The following is a 17,529-nucleotide window of genomic DNA, read 5'->3' as shown; positions in this document are numbered from 1 at the left end:
TCACTTTCCACCTCACTTCACAGTTACATTTGGCAGGCAGGCGGGCTCGCACGCTGGCGCGTTCAGCCCCGAATTAGCGAGCGGATGCCTTCGGAACCTCCCTGCCTCCTGGAGGCCGGTCGGCTGTCGCCGGGGGTGCACAGACGGTAGCGTCAGCCGGCTCGCCGCACTTCGGGCGGCGGACACCCAGAGCCCAGCGCGCCGGCCCCGCGTCTCCGCACCCAGCTCCGCAGCTCCGAGAGGCATGAACGGAAGCCGGAGGCGCCTGCCCAGCGCGCGGGGACCGGTCGGGGATCGCCGCCCTCGGCAGCCGACACTCAGCCCCTCCAGCCATTTGTGAACCCGAGGCTTGAAATTCGCCAGCGCGGAGCTCCCCCCAAGAGTAAGTATCCCCACGCTCCCCGTATTCCGCGTGCCCCGAGGACCCAGAGGGGTCCGTTTCCTTTAGGCATCCCGGTGCCCCTTCGGACACCTTGCGCGCCTCCTTCCCCCGGACAGTGGATGCGGGTTCCCAGCCCAGGCGCGGGGCTGAGCTGCGTCTTCGTTTTTGATATGCACAGATGACCGGGACACCTCAGGGTTTTGCCTGACGGATTTTTGCAAACTGCTGTCATATTCCGGGGAGTAACAGGCAGGCAGTGCCCCTCCAGTGGTCCCGACCGTGTCCCTCCCCGCGGTCGCCTGGCGATTTCGCCTCCTCCCGGTGCAGGCGGGCGCCGCGGCAGCCGCGCGCCTTCACTGCGGGGTCCGTGCGGCGAATAGGAAGCACCCGCTGCCGGCTGTGCCGAAGAGCCTGGGAGGAAAGGCGAAGGGGCCGGGGTGCCCTTTCGCCGGTTGGCTGCACCTCCCCAAACCCGGAGAGGGAGGGCGACCCTCGCGGCGGGGCGGTGGGTCAGGACTCAGCAGCGAGAGCCCCGGCGCGAGGCTTTCCTACAAGTGGCTGCTCCGGCCGGCGAGGCGCGGTTCCCGCCGCAAACTTGCCGCCTCACTCCAGCCTCCCCGCCGCTCTGCGGGCGCCAAGATGTTACAGCGCACCCCGGCAGGACCCCCAGGCAGTGCCCTTCCCCAGTCCGCGAGACTGCGCTCTCGGAGCCCCCGGAGCCGGGGAGTCCTCGGTACCCCCCTCTCCCAGCGCCCGCAGAGCCCCGAGCTTCGCTTTCTGTCATCCCACTGCTCTCCCTCCGCGAGCCCTTGGGGTGCGGGCCGCGCCCCTCGCAGGACCGCAGGAAGCAGGAAGCGAGGGCTGTCGCCTGGGTTCTGCCAGCGCGTAACAGGTTCACAAGGGACCAACTCCCAGGCTGGGAGACAGTGAAAACCTGCCTCGCCGAGGCTGCTGCCAACAGGTATCCACATTTTCCTTCCGCTCGTTGCCTCCCCAAGACCTAAGCTTCTCCCCCCACCAATCTGGCAGAAACCTCAAAGTTTCCTCGTCGTTAACCTTTTCCCGCAGGCACCGAGCCCCGCGGCACGTCAAGGACTAGCCGTTTGCCGCCGCGAGCAGAGATTACAGTTGTTTGCTTGCGTTGCTAAATGTAAGAAATCAAACATTAATTGTTTATTGTTGCAAACGCACAACCTTAGTCCGTAATGGAAAATCGGGCTGACAGCTGTTCATTTCAGCGCTAAGGAAAGGGTAGAGCTTATAACCGAGCTAACGGGAGGGAGAAAGGGTCCCTTCAACTTTACCATCCTTTCCTGAAGATTCCACAAGAGTTTCCTCTGTAAGAGGCACGGTCTGGCAATCCCTCAGCGCGCCGGCGCTGCTAATCAGATCAGATCAACCGAGGCTTGCTTCCACCCGGCTTTTTCTCCGCAGTATTTTTGGGCTGGCAGTGGGAAAGAGGGGACGCCAGAAAAGGTATGGGAGGGCGCTACCCTCTCGCATGGGGTACCACCGCCAAGCAGCTAGGAGGGACTGACACTGGTTGGGGCCCTCTGGAAGCGCCTGTCCTGCTTACAACACTCCGGACAGCCATCTCAACGGGTAACAACCCCCACCTTGGGCTGTCACCTCTGGCTTCATTCTAGCAGCTTTTCAACTGGAAAACTATATGTGGGAAAAGATACTTATGTAATTCAGGAGTGGGATTTTCCATTCATTCATCCTCACCGCTGTACCTGACTGCATGCAAAATGAGCCCTGTTGTTCATGCTAAACACAACTGAAATTTCTGCCTGGCTGTTGCCTTTCATAAGCTGTGTCCAGTTTTGCAGGGGTTTTATGTGGAGTGTGTATGTGTGTGTGGGGGGGGTTTATGTGGAGTGTGTGTGTGTGTGTGAGAGAGAGAGAGACAGAGAGAGAGAGAGAGAGAGAGAGAGAGAGAGAGAGAGAGAGAGAGAGAGAGAGAGAGAGAGATGGAGAGAGAGAGAGAGAGAAAGGGTTCTTTTACTGAGAGGCCTGATATCTCTGAAGGATATTCTCTCTTAGGGTTACATTTTTTCCCTCTCAAAGGGAGTTCTCCATAATCATCCTGTCCAGATGTGTTTTCCACTTCCCTGAGCTCTGTGGCTGAAGGAAATTCTAGGGCTATCCCTCTTATTAAATAATAATACTAATAATAATATCCTGTAATTCTGCTTGAGCAGATTTGAAGCTCCCCATCCCATGGTCATTTCATACTGGAGCAGTCTCAGGATTTTAAATTTTCTTTGATATATATTTTTTTCTGGGCTCCGAAGAAGGCCTGGAGTTGAGAAAATCTGTTCTGAAAACAGAAGAGACTTCTCAGCAACTCTGGGGATTTTGCTTCATTCAGGGCAGATCAGTGCAGCTCATCTTCTTCATTTTGTTCCCAGCAATACCCAAATGAGTCCCAAGGTACCCTGTGACCATGACAAATAAGTAAAATATTTTTAAGACGTAGGCTAATGTGCTCTGAAATTTGTGCTATAATGCTGTCATGCAAACTTTTTAATCTTTCTCCCCTTCAATCTGGATTTTGTATTTCCAATTATTATTATTATACAATCAATTATTCTGCTATATAATCTACTGTCTCCTAAAACTCTCAAGATTCTTGAACAGGTAAATCTCTCCATCCCAGATGCTTAACATTTTTTTTTTTGGCTGCATTTTGGGGGTCCGGGATGCATTTCTTGAGCTCTTGAAGGTGTTGTAAATTTAGCCGAAGAACAATTTTATAGCAGCCCTCACTAGAAGAGCAGCTCTATTTGCCTGCTGTACACGTATCAGCTCTAAAGGGAAGGAAGTCTCTAACCTGAAAATAACTTTATTTGGGAACTACGTAGAAATCTGGTTAAAACAGTATTCATCTAAGACAACCCCTTAATTTAGTGCTGAACACACTTTAAGTAGCCAGTGGTGGTTAAGCTGGATGTAAGACAAACAAGTACCCCACCAACTGTGCTCAGCAGGATGGAATAGACCACTTGAGAAGGTGTTTGTAAAGGCTGTTCTCTGAATATGTTCATTATACAACATTTCCTTGTAAACTGTACACAGATTTAAGGTCTGGTACTCCTGGTTGGCAGGGAACATCAGATTGTGGGAACAAAGCAAGGGAACCCCAGAGAATGAGGGCATAATAATTCTATTCAGGAAGTTATACCTCAGAGTTTTGCCTTGTAGGTCCTCTAATTGTTTCTTGGTGAGGAACAAGGAATGATCAGATATAGAAAAGTTAAAATCCATACTTCCTCAACTGCTCAGCAAACCTCATCATTATAAGTAAATTAATGCTTTAAACAAAAAATAATAATCTTTATTTTTCTACTCAAGGTGGCACACCTTCACAGCTTTAGCAACATTCCCATCAGAGCAAATTTTCCATGTGAAAAGCAGAAGGCTTTCAGGGGTAAAATAGAATTCAGTGTTTATTTTGAATTCTTTTCTGGTTCCTCAGCAAAGTTTTGTGTTTGACAAATCAAAGAACAAGCATAATCAGAGTAGCCTTTCAATTAGATGCAATTTAAGGCCCCAAGGCTTTGTTTTGATATTATTGTGTCCAGGGATACTGCTGTTACTGGTTTAGTCATTTTATATTTCTTACAAAGTTATTCAGAGAAGCAGAAAAAAATGCAGCTTTCTTTTTGTTTCAGTACTACCGACATTCACAGCTGAAATGGACTAGTTTTGCTTTTTAGTTTAGGAAAGACTTCTGACTTCGGTGTATTATACACCTTCTACACAGTATAGACTTAAACCAAGAATTAAAGCTAATTCTTGTCCTGTATTATGTGTAGCATACACACATAAACACACATGTACGCCTGTGTACATGTGAAGCCTGTTGCTAGAAAGCCAGAAAACTAACTCATTTTTTAGTTCAGATCTGGAATTTTTATCATGCTCCCTTTGTTATTTCGTTTGCCTTAGATTATTTGATTTGCCCTCCTGGCTTCCCAGATTTGTATATTGGCCACTCTTTAAAAAAGAAACGTAGTTGTTTGTGGCACTGGGAATTTTTTTTCCAGAATCTCATAAATGTATATTTGTACAGTAGAATAATATTTCAATAGACCAAGGCTGTCATCTGATTTAGTGGGGCTTAATTAACCAAAGAGCTATTAGTCCTCTCTCATGTCATTCCCATGGAAAGTTGTGATGAGCAATATATTTCTGCTGAACTGTTGGTTCTTGCCTCTGGAACCTTCCTTAGATGTAACCACGAGGAGAAAATTGGTTGAACCCAGCAACTTCAAAAGGTCAAAGAAGAAATAAGTTCAAGGGATGCCATTTAGCTGTTTTTCCCATATGTTGCCGCTAACTATCTCCATTGCCACTTCATGGCAAAGTGCCAGGGCCAATACGGTTTCCTTTTTCTATCATATCCCAAGCTTTTATTTCCTGAGTTTTAAATGTCATATGCTATTCCCTATCATAAATACCATCCACCTTCTTTGCCTTTAGAAATCTTGTGGGGTTTTTCGTAACTTCTACTAGCAGGTGGAAATACATAGATGTGATTTTCTGTATGTCTTTGGAAAGCATCATAAAAGAGTAACAGTTGTATTGCAACTTCAAACACTTTGCTTCCCCACCCTCACTGCCAGAGTCAATCACAATGCTAGAATGTTGGTTGGTGGAGGGCTAAGAACAGAGTTAGTGCTCAGTGAATATTTATTTAAGGCATTATCAATTAGCAAAGACTGGCCTCCTCCCTACCTTTACTAGATGATTCTCAGTAAAGGGGAGGATGCAATTATATTCAAAGTCCAGTATTGTAACTATCCACCTCAATTTTCTCTACAGAATTTTCACAAATCATCCTGCTTATTTTTAGACACAGCTTTTCTCTCTTTTTTAAAAAAAATCAAGTTTATTCATGTTCCATAAAGCATATTCTCCCACAAAATATTTTTAAAATGATATGGGAATATAAAAATTACATAATTCAGCTTTGTAAAAATGAGAATGCTTCCAAGACCAGACTTGCATCAGGAATGCTATTAAACTGTATGTGATGCAAAGTTTTATTTTATTGGGGCAAATACTCTAATTATGGAAGTGTTGCATGTGTAACCCAGTATTTGTACCTTTCCCTTGCTGGGAATATATTAAATAAATAACCAAGGAAGAATTTACGTCTCTCCCTCCTTTGCTCCTGCCCTCCCTCTCTTTTGTCTCTCTTTACTGTATTTTATATTTGAATGGAACAATTCACATTAACCTCATGTGAATTGCAAGTTTGAATATTTTAGATGACAATTCTATACTGCTTTATATTGATTTTTATCAGTAGGCTACCTGGCACTCACATATACACACAGAAAAAATGTATACATGTACATATGTATATATATGCCCCATGATAAGGTCCTTCCTTCTGTGGATATTTTTACTGATACCTTAAGTATGTTAAATACATTGCAAGTGAATATTAAATGAAATCTTCTTAATGTGGTGTATGTCATTAAGTGAAAATGGTATCATATTAACATTCTATTACCAGTAAAAACAATATTTTCCATGCATTATTTTTCTCAATATATTAGCATAAAATATGATCATTTGATTTCTAATGGGCACAAATAACAAAATAAGTAGATCGGGGAATGATATAAATATAAGGAAATACTTTTCTTTCTTATATATGCAACCTCATCTCTAAAATTTGATATTAAAATTATATGGGCACATTCCATTCTTTATAAATCTATTGCTGTTTCAGCTTGACAAAAAGAATTTGACTTTTCTGCATCCAAGTATTTCCATCTTTAAAATGGGGATGCTCAAATTATGAAAAAAATAATTCACACCTATTTTGATGAGAGTAGTAAAACATACTTGTCTTTGAATATACATTGTCTTATCTACAACATAATAGCTGAAGATGTGTACTTTTTTCAAATCTGTACAAGCAGTTTAATGTTCATGAACTATACATTCTATGATATTTCAATATTATTTGTGTCAAATAATTGCTTGCTGACTGTCTACCTATCCATCATCCATGTCTGTAGTTCATGGTAACAGAGTCAGTGGGTGGTTTTTAAGCTATAAAATCTTTGAAACATGAAAGAATGACAGTAAGGTGTACTTGTAAGGATGGTTACTACACAGTGTAACCTAATTGGTAAATTCTTGACTTACTATGTTGGGATACTTGGCTGCATTTCAGTGTCAGTTTTACAGATTCTGTAGCCCTGGTTGTGTGATGCAACTGATTTTAACCACTTCCACATTTCTTAACAGAGAAGGGAGAGCTTCTGATTTCTAACTATAGCATCAGTAATGCTGAATTTCCTTAAAATGAATAGAAAAAGTCTGCTGAATACTCTTGGAGGAAGATGCTACCTGAACCCAATCTCTAATTAGCATTATCTTCTCTGAGTTCCCTTCTGAATAGTGCTTAGATATCACTTTGGATTCACCTTTGTATTAGTAGGGACTCCCTGCTTGGAACATTTTCACAAGAATGTAGATGATAATGAAATGCAATAGAATTTTTCTTGTAGAAGTATCTGGCCATTTCCATTGAGTGATTACAATTTAATTGTAGTACCAATATCCCATTTTATGTACTAGGCTGTTTTTCATTGTGTGATTACAAAGTGAATAGCTTTCTAGGGGACTTGAACATTTGCACTTGGTCCTCTCAGGAGAAAATAGTGAAGGACAATGCCATGTCTTCTATGGAAAGAAGAGACAAGGTTAGCTCTGGCGGGTGGAGGCAGGGGTATAAAAACACTGCCCTTTACAAGACTAATAAGACTGTTTGAAGTCATTAACTGCCTGTTTGCTGTGGATAGGGACAGGTATTTATAAAATGCTGTTTCATTCATACCCAACTTGGTTCATGCCATAAAATAACTACAAATCAAGAATTAGAAAATGTTATTTTATATATTACCTGTCTTTATAGAACACTGGGATTTACTCTAGTTATGTACACAGCAAGAAATTGAAATTTAATGTTTTTTTAAAAAGTCAGTCAAGATTCTTTGTTAAGCAGTTGAAACATTCAATATATAGTAACTTAACTGCTACAGTCCTTCAAATTAGGTAGTATTAGACACAAATAATCATGTTCCTCATCTGTCACAACTGAGATAAATTTACCTCCTGATTCGTAGAACTGTGATTTACATTACTTCTGTCTGATTCCAAAGTCCGTGTTCTCAAGTGCTTTGTAATGCAGCTCCCCTTAACTCAGCTGTATTGCAACATTGGTCAGAGCAAGACTGATTCGAATCTGTTGCTGTGATTTAAAGGGTCCTGGTTTGCAACCTCAGGAGTTCCCAGGGTGGATTTCCCAGGAGCGCAAGGAGAGACGGAACAAAGAGGCAGACCGCTCCAGGTTGGTACGTGGCAGGCTTAAAACACAAGGGAACTTACGCATAAGGCTTGTCTTGGGCAACCACAAGAGGAGTAGAGCTCCCCACCCACCTGCTAGAATCTTAAGATTTTATATAGAGGCCGTGGTGGAAGTCAGTCATGTATATAGTTCAGGGTCTCAGGGACACCTTACCCTTTCAAGGCTACATCCTTGAAGAGACTCTAAGTGCAGCGACTGTGAGTGGAATGTGTATTCCACAGACAGGGGAGGGGGTGAGGAGCCTCCGGTTGCAGGGGTCCAACTCTTGGGGTCAACGGGAGGTCATGTTCTTTTGATGACTGCCAATGAGAGGCCAGCACAGTTGTTTTCACTCATTAGGTCTTTAACTATTAAATTTTGAACAGGCGATTTAAAGACAGCAAAGAATGTGGTTGTAAATGGAGAAAGAAGGATTTAGATTAGATGTAAGACATGACTTGGCGGCACTGCTGTGTCTGTAATTGGCAAGGGGGTTGTTGGACTTACCTTCATCTTTCTGAGACGATCTCAATACAGTTCTGCCTTAAGAAAGCCCAACAGAATAGAGTCATCTTCAGTATCTTAACTAATTTGATGATTCCAAGAAAGATTTTATAAATAAAGGCCTGGGTCTCTAATACTAGCAAAGGGGACTTCTTTTGATCTGGTGTCTTTGTCATGCTTTAGTCACTTCATTCTCAAATTTCTATAACAGGAAAGTTTCCATGTGAAGTACGAGGTTCTGGCCCCATCTTGGGACAGGGGGCAAGAAGACGTTTCTTATTTATTTATTTTTGCCAAGGTAACCAGTAATTATAGAACTTAAACCTAAACCTTTCAGTAGAAAAGGTGTAGCATTTCAATAAAGGAGCAATATGGACTTGGTGGGTTTTCTTGGTGGTGTATAATTATTATTATACTGGTGGCATAACAAGAAAATGGTATGCTTTTGGAGAGAGAGACAGCTGGATATGTATATGATCTGATGCCAAGAAAGATCACCAGAAGGGTTTCAGTAAGGCAATAGATAAACAAATATATGTGTGTGCAAATATATATATATATATTTTAAAAACAATTAGAATCCTATTTACCAATGGAATCTGATCAGGAGATTCTGAAGGCTTTATTTTAGGAAAGATGATTTTCTTTTGTGATTTATATTTGAACACACGCCTCTCTAAAATCCAAATACTGTCCTTACCTGTTCCTCTGTAGCCATCCAGGGCTCTGTGTGAATTGTACTGGGCCACACGCTGAATCACAAACCCTGTGTGGCTGAAATACCACTTTGAATTCAATGTGCATTTACCTGTTTTGAAGCAGCCTGCTAATGGCTCTAAATTCAAGGTCAGAAACATTTTTAATAGAAACTCTCTGGTCTTGTGTGTCATTTTTGCTTCCATGAAATATTGTAGCCACTAAGCCCAGTGGATAATAAAAGCATAATTTCCTGTCAACCACAATAATCTGCCAGATTGAATCCTAAAGTGTCTGTAAAAGCCCATTTTTATTTTAGACTTCAACTATCAGTGTTTGGCTCATCATTTGAAACTTTAATCTATGTTGTTTATAAAATCAATGGTGCAATATATTTTTGCATAATGACTTAACATTTTTGAGAATTGACCAAATTCACCTTAAAAAAAAATGTTGGGGTCAGCAGGGTAAGATTCAGGCTGTAATTAGAACTACTTCTGAAGTAGAAAGTCAGATTGCAAGTATCTTAACCAAGAGAAGTTATCTTCTTATGGGGAAATTCTAAAGATTTTCTTGTAAGAATTCCAGAAAGATTGTAAAATCTCTTCATCTCACTGGGTGTAAATCAATGCAGCGGCATTATAATAAAGTGGATTGCTTGGTCAGATATACATACTGTGGTTGGAAAATCTAAAAATAAATTGATTTTTACCCAAGCTTTACAACCTTGCTCAATTTCTCCTTCTTTACATAGACTTAAGCAGTTTGTGTATGCAGATACTATCACAATGTTTATTAATTCTGATAACAGTGACATAGCATTCTGTTGCATCTCAAGAATTCCTATAAAGCTATTTCCTGATTGTCAAAAAAAACAACTTCAGCTCTGTCAGTGGCAGAGGTGCAAGCCTATTAATAGTAAGGTTCTAGTGTCACAGTAGAATCCCATTTCTTTCCAAGTGTCAGACTTTGCTGAAGTGAAGGTGTGCATGCACATACCAGTCAGTGAGGCATTTCTCCTAGTGTCACCCGTAAAGTATATATGGGGTGGGGCAAGTATATTAAGACTTCATACAAAATCCCCTATATTCACACCCTCCAGAGCAGGGTTTCCCCAAATCCAATATGTATGTGTTACTCCTGTATGCACAGTGATGGTAAGGTGTGCACGGGCGTGGTGTTAACTGAAACTGAGGAGGAACCTGATGTTCCCACCACACCGACGAATCCTTCAAGTCACCTTTAGGAGAGGGTTTGAGTCAGGAGACAGGCTTACTGTCTTGAACTGTGGTCTTCAAATCAGTAGCATCCTTAGCAATGCAAAGTCTCAAGCCTCACCCTGGATTTACTGGATCATAGTTTGCATTTAACAAGATTTCCAGGTGATTTGCATGCATATTAAGGTTTGATAAGTATTCTCTCGGGCACCCCCCACCAGACCCCACCTTCTGCCCTGCACCAGTGGTGTCCTAGAGTTGACTTACTGGGCTAACCAGTGCTGATTGTTTAATTTTCAGGAACTGCCAGAGCTGGTTAATGGTCACACTGAAAGCTTGAAATTGGTAGAAATATTTATATTATGGAAATCAGAAATCAGGTTGTTTTTTTCTTCTTTCTGATTGCAACTTGTTAAATATTTAACAGCACACCTTGCTTCTAACTGTTGTTGGTCTTCCTGTTTCACACAGAGAGAGAGGATCTCAGGCTTTGACAGTACCTACTTAAGTGAAGATAAAACATTATTTAAAATAACAACTTCTCTGTGTTTCAGTTTGCCTACTTCTAAAATGGGACTGAAGATAATCAAGTAATAATGTTTCCATCATAGGGTTATCTTGAGTAAATACAAATACATATATATCTGTGGTCTATGTATATGTAAAGTGTATATATACACATTTGTATATAGTCTTGATGACTTACCATATACATGCATATAGTGTATACAGTCCTTGATGATTTAATATTGTTCAAACACTTCCTAAGTGTTCACCATTAATCTTTTTTGTGGCAAATAATAGTGGTTTTCCATTTTTAAAATAAATTTTTAAAAAACTGAGCCTGTTTTCAATAAAATATAAAGTTAAAGTGATTTAAGAATTTAGCACAATCTAAGCAGTTATATGAGTCTCTCCAGTGCTAGAAGTTCTGTACAGAGAGGAAGGAGTGTGCAAATGACCCATGTGGATGAAGAAGTGTTTCCACGGAGCTGGGCCAATCTCTCCCTGGAGCTCTGCCACTAAGTAAAGGACACTGGCTAAGTCACTCCCCCTTTCTCTATAAATTGAGAAGTTGGATTGGAGTAGAACTTACCTGTCTCCCATATCCTCTCCCATGGCATGTATTTTTATTGCCCAAAGCTTTGAAGAAATCAAACATGCTTTCCTCTTAACAAAGAACTGGCAGAGAAGAGGACACCCCTTTGACATGTACTCTGTGGAGACCATGATTAGGAATTTACGGTGCTTAAGAAGAACACCCTGTGACCTTGGATTGGATGCTCGTGAAGCAATGGTTTGAAAACTACCCTAGGTGCCTATTCATGAGTCCTGGATTAGTTGGTGGTCTTGTTCCTGTCTATTGCTTGACTTAAATGTCCTTTCACACCTACCTTCTCCCCAGTTGGGTAATTCCTTCTTGACATTTAGATGATACTTCCTCCAGGAAGTCTTTAATGCTGCCAAGTGGAGTGGCATTCCCATCACTCTGAATCACCCGCATCCCTTTTAGCTTTTACCCTTTAGCCTCTTTGCTTCCTGAAGATGAGAGCGCTGACCTCTTTGCTTTTCTATTCCCGGTACCTGACACACTGTATACACTCATCAAGTCTTTATGTAATGAGAGAAGGGATTGTGTTAAGAAAGAGAATTTTAGAATTAGATTACCTACATTCAAATAGTGGTCTGCTCCTTATTGAAGGCACTCCTCAGGCAAGTCATTTAATTATGCTGTGTCGCATAAAATAGTGCAAGCATAGTGAGCTTTATCTAACTGCAAGACGCTGTGTTAACAGATACTATTTTTGGCTATGCATATATTTTATTTATTAATCCATTCTTTCTAACTAATGAAGCTACGTCATTGTATAAAATTATTTCAAGATCTGTTATCACTTTTTACCTAATTCTGACAAGTTTGGATCGGGTGCCTATCATGTCACATTCCATCCTGAGGGCCCCTTGATGGCTTCCGTCAAGGAAGTGTCCCTTATGAGTTTTAATGGGAATTAAAACTTCCTTATCCCAGAATCATTAACTGTAGGGCAGATGCCAAGGTACACTTGCAGGGTATTTGTCACAATTTAAAAATAACTGAATCCTCTGGCTTCTTCTAATTGCTTTTTCAAGATGATCTCTTTTAATCCTTAACATAAGCCTGTAGGTAGGTGCCTACCATAGTTGCTGATGTTCTCATTTGGACCCCACACACCTGAGAAGTGTAGTTCTGTAACTAGAATTCAAACCAGCAGGTGGGTGCTAGAGGAACATCCCTCAAGCATCGCAGCATTGTCACCTCCATCGCACTGACTGATGGAAACCGGCATTTATGGCTTTTGGACGTTCACATATAGCCTGTCATAGAGCAGGAGAGAACATGTCCATTTACCCTGAGAAGTGTTTAGGCTGAGGCTCCCTGACTGGAAGGAGTCCCACCTCCCTGTTTTATATGGCCCAGTCCTCCCTCCCCAGCATCACTTGCATCCCCCCACATTCTGCCTTAGGGAAGGTTTTGGGGGGACTTTATATTGCTCTTATCCCTTGCCTCCTCCTGCTGTTGAGGCCATATAGCTTCACTCTATGCTCGTTCATTTGCTTTTCTAACCAAAGCCTTTTGAGGGCAGGGCCCACGTCACCACCACCTGATACTCTGGCTCAACAAAACCACAGGATCCACAATTTAGTGACTGCTTCCCATGTTTCTGGCTTCCCATGTACTTGACATGAGTCTTGTTTCTGAGTCACCCTGTGGCCTGCAACATAGGAATTATTGCCATTCTGCAGAAGAGAAAACCGAAGCTCAGAGAACTTCACTAACTAATCCACAGAGACAGCATGTGGGGTGAGCTGGGATTCGATCCTGGGCTTATATACCTGCATGACAAGCATTCTACAGCATACCACAGTACTTCTTCACTGCCTCCAGGACCCTGTCTAGGAGAAAGCAGGGCATGGAATGGGCGTGTTATCAGTGCTGTTTGACTTAATAAGAGGACGGGCAATTCAGGAAGATCTTAATACTTTGGGATTTCTTTTTGAGACCTTTCACTTCTGTTTTAAATTTGAAGCCTGCAAAGGTCTGTCTTGCACTAGGTTGAGAGAAGATCCTAATGGAAATCTGCTTTCAAGGAAGACTTGCATTCCTTGAGTGTGCTGCATTTCTAAGGAAAGGAGAAAACATTGGTCTGGACTCTGTTTTCTCTGAGCTGGTTCCCTACTGAAAGCTTTTCTCCCCTTCAGTTTCCAAACCCAATGGCTGCTTGCAGTGGCTCTCCTATGCACTCATCAGGGTGGGGTCCCTTTTGAGTTGCAGAGTCCAGGGAAAGAAGTGAGCCCAGGCAGAAAGGGACAAGCAGGGAGATCCTGCTGGCCATCCTGTTGTATCAGACACTGCCGGCATTTGCAGCAGAATCAGGGTCTGTCCCCTCTCAGCTGGCCTCACAAAGGCCACTCACTAGCCCAGCAATGGTAGTGACTTTCTTGCTCTCCCATTCTGAGCCAGAATGGAACAGGGGATCTAGGGGTGAAAGGTTCCCTACCCCATTGTGAATTCCCCGAGCCAAACCTATCCTGATGGTGTCCTGAGGAATTATTTTCCCATTTAATCTAATTCAGCTAGGCTTCTCTCTGGGATCTGCAGTGAACATTATTTCTTTAAAAAGCAAATTTTTTTTTGAGAGGGAAGAAACATATTTTGCCATGCTGAAGGTAAGCAAAAAGTGTATTTGACACCTCAGGTAATTGGGATTTTTTGTGTGGGGGTAGAGGGCCATCCCTTTCTGAATTGCCTCAATTAAAAACTGTATTTTTACCGTATTTCATTCCCAAAGGAGCTTTTCATAATTTAAATCTCCTGTTCAACTGTACATTTAGAATGGGAGCCCTGACACTGTCCTGATTATAGCATACATGCTGGACATTACAGAATTTCTCTCTGGGAGCATTCTAATTTTATTCACTCATTATTAGCCTCCTGGCAGAGAATTGCATTCTGCACCCTGAACTGGAAGATCCCTTCTGATGGGTTGTGGCAGCTAAGATTGTAAAAACTGGGGAAATTTCCCTTCCTGTTCTCATTTGTAAATTAAAAAAAAAAATGTTTGCCCCATTAAAGGCTAGTTTCTTTGCATAGCTCAGCATAAAGTGAACTACAACCCATCTTTAAAGTGGTAAACAGAGAGAGATGGAGAAAGGGAGAAAGAAAGAGACCTCAGATCTACTTTCTTAAGTCAAAAGTTTGGGGAAATGCCTACTGTTGTTCATTTAGGTGCTTTTAAAAAGCACTCATTTTAAGTCTTGTTGCAGCGGACCTTTATCTCTCTCTCCCCCCCCTTTTTTTTTGCAGGAAATTTCAATGAAAAAGAAAGTCAATGGATCGTGGTTTTAGAAAAACTGCTTAGATGATGTCTGTTTCCTGGGCTATAAACACGTGGCAGAGCTGTAAGTAAATGCTCCTCACTGAATGATGAATTGGATGGCTGCAGACCCGAGGCAAAAAAAATAATTGTCTCATTTTCGTGGTGATTTGCTTAACTGGTGGGACCATGCCAGAACGGCTAGCGGAAATGCTCTTGGATCTCTGGACTCCATTAATAATATTATGGATTACTCTTCCCCCTTACATTCACGCGGCTCCGATGAATCGGTCTCAAGTTGTAATGAGTGGATCCCCTTTGGAACTAAACCGGCTAAATGAAGAACAGCGGATTTTGAACCGCTCCAAAAGAGGCTGGGTTTGGAATCAAATGTTTGTCCTGGAAGAGTTTTCTGGACCTGAACCGATTCTTGTTGGCCGGGTAAGCTTTGTTTTTTAAGATCCCAGTGTTAGGATCTATTCCTTCTCTTCAGATCTTTAACATCAGACTTGCCGCAGTTGAAGCCCCTCTTACCTCTTAGTATTTTAGGTCAGATTAGTACTGTCAGTGCGTATTGGTTTCTTTAGGAATACGAATAATCTCACGGCAATAGTTTCAGATGTAGGCAAACTGTTCTTCTGGGGGAAGCTTAGCTTCCCTACCCATTCCACTCTGTTACATATACAATAACACTTGTTGTAAAGCATACACAAATAAGTTTTTCTTTCTCATTTCATATCAAAAATCTGCATGCCAAACCTTTCCTCTAGGGTCTAGTACTTGGAAGAGGTATACATTTTTGCTCAGTTTGAATTTCTAACACCTGGAATCCTAAAATATTATTTTGTTTCATGTTTTTTTGAAGTCATGTATCTCCAATTGCAGGTCGATTTTTCTCCTTTTTTCGATTATTTTTTCTTTCTTTTTTTTTTTTCCTTGGTCTGTTTGTTGTTTCAGTTGGTAACCTAGGATGGAGAAAGGGAAATTCTTGGAGTAGAGACCTAACAGTGCGTTGTGCCATAATTCAGTAATCTTTGCAATAGGCAACTGGTTCCTTCATTGTCAGATGGAATCTAATGTACAGATTCAGAATTTTAATATAGTCGTGTGTGTGTGTGCTTGTACATGGGCATGTCAGACCAGATTTACATTTGTTTTGTGGTGGCAGGTTAGACAAATGTTCCTTGGGCAGATAAAGGCTGCCTGCTTCCCAGCATCTCACTGTGGGGTATTGGAGACTATATGTTTATTCCTCAGAACTGTTCATAAGCTTTTGTTAATTTTGATGCAACTCTTCATAGTTCCAATGATGAGCCTGCCGATGGCTTATTTTCCTGATAAGTTAGATTTGGAAGTGAATCATGCCAATATTATTCATTTCCAAATGTAGTGACTTTAAAGAAAAATAGGAGGGGTAACTAAATACTAATTGATCATCAAGACTTGAGTCACCTCTTTGTGTTTCATCAGGAACTTTTGATTGCATTTCTGTTTCTACCTCATTGTCTTGCAAAACTGAGCTTCCCCAAAGATTATGTTCTCTCATTTCATACAGTTCTACTTGGACAGAGGAAACCTGGATGAGGAGGTATCATGAATTATTCAGTGAATATTTGAGCCCTTTCTTTGTGTCTGACACTCTTTTAGGCACATGGAGGCAGGCCAATGCACAGAACAATGATCCCTGCCTTCCAGGAACTCACATTCTGGCCAATATTGAGTGTTTATTATGTGTTGAACACAATTTTAAAGCACTTGGTGCATGCAGTCCCATTTGATTCTAATAACAGCTCCTTCCCCCCTCTTTCTGATATGTGTGTGTGTGTGTATACATATATATATATATATATCATATAAAATGGATCTATACTTCTTTTTCCCTAAGTCCTAAGTACAAGAATCTCTGAAACATGTTTTTGTATGCTTGGTACAAACTCTGGTAGCAGAACTGACTTCGGGCTATTTATAAATATAATGCATCCTATTCCTGTGACTGAGTTCATATATTTTCAAGAGAAATGTTAATGCATTTGATTATAGGGTTCTGCCCCAAACTCTGCTGAGGGTGGTACTTACTATACAGTTTATATACCTTAATATATTTCTAAATGTGAAAACTTCTGAATTCCTATACATATCTGTGTCGGTGGGTTTTGAATATGGGCTTCTTGACCAGTGGTATCTTTTTGTAAGTGCAGAAATTGAGACTTGAATGGATAAGTAAACCAAACAAAGATCAAAGAGACAGTGAAAGTTCTGAGTTTGAATCAAGTTGGAGGATCGCAAGGCCATAATTTACTCACCACATCCTATTAGATCTTAGTAACTAGCTACCATGTGTTTAAACTAGAATTTTCACTTAGGAGTTATTGAGTATACAATATAGAGTCCTTAATGTCTACTTCCACGATATTCAGAACTTCTCTAGGCAGCCCTAATGCAAATCATTTTCATACTGGATGAAATTCTGGGTATTTGTGCTTGCATACACAATTATGCATACTTTCTCACTGTTTTTATTACTTAACTGTATGGAGGTCTAGCACTCAAATGGTGTCTTGCATAATACAAATATGCAATCATGTCATGTCCAGGAGAACTTCCATTTTCATCTGAACAGAAAAGGTAGTTAAATTGGGGCTTGGTTTGAAAGATTAGTAGGATCTGATGACTAATTTCGCCTCCACTCTAAAGGAAGTAACAGAGATAGAGGCAAATAGCCAGGCATTCAGCATCTTTTTTTAACTTAGTAAAACTCCAGAAATGTATGCTTGACAGAAATTGATTGATAGAAATGTAGTTGGTGAATCCTAGGATTCTGCAATGGCTGAAATGCTCCTGAAATGCTTGATTACTGTTTTTATGGCTTTTTTTTTCCTGCTCCCTACCATGGCCAATTCCCAAACACCTGTTAAACTTACTTTCTAAAGAAATTTTTCCACAAACATTTCCAAATCATACATATTTCCCCTTTAAAGAAAGTTGCTCTTGAATTATTAC

The 17,529-nt window shown here is 41.4% G+C and overlaps 1 protein-coding gene across 4 annotated transcripts in view; it reads left to right on the top strand.

Annotated features, from left to right (window-relative positions):
- The first annotated feature begins 250 nt into the window (after positions 1 to 250).
- CDH8 (cadherin 8) overlaps positions 251 to 17,529 on the top strand; it is a 350,974-nt gene continuing 333,695 nt past the window's right edge. For 3 of the 4 annotated variants that reach the window (XM_036897785.2, XM_036897786.2, XM_036897782.2), the window contains exons 1-2: positions 251 to 382; positions 14,520 to 14,970. In XM_036897785.2, coding sequence (XP_036753680.1) covers positions 14,719 to 14,970 — 252 coding nt within the window. In that variant the 5' untranslated portion in view covers positions 251 to 382; positions 14,520 to 14,718. Of the gene's footprint in view, positions 383 to 7,674; positions 7,761 to 14,519; positions 14,971 to 17,529 lie in introns of all 4 variants that reach the window. The other variant, XM_036897784.2, reaches the window with a different exon arrangement.

Source organism: Manis pentadactyla, chromosome 15 (genome assembly GCF_030020395.1).
Source record: "Manis pentadactyla isolate mManPen7 chromosome 15, mManPen7.hap1, whole genome shotgun sequence".
Lineage (NCBI taxonomy): Eukaryota > Metazoa > Chordata > Mammalia > Pholidota > Manidae > Manis > Manis pentadactyla.
The sequence above is the reverse complement of the archived record's forward strand: the minus strand, read 5'-3'. Positions and strand labels throughout refer to the sequence as shown.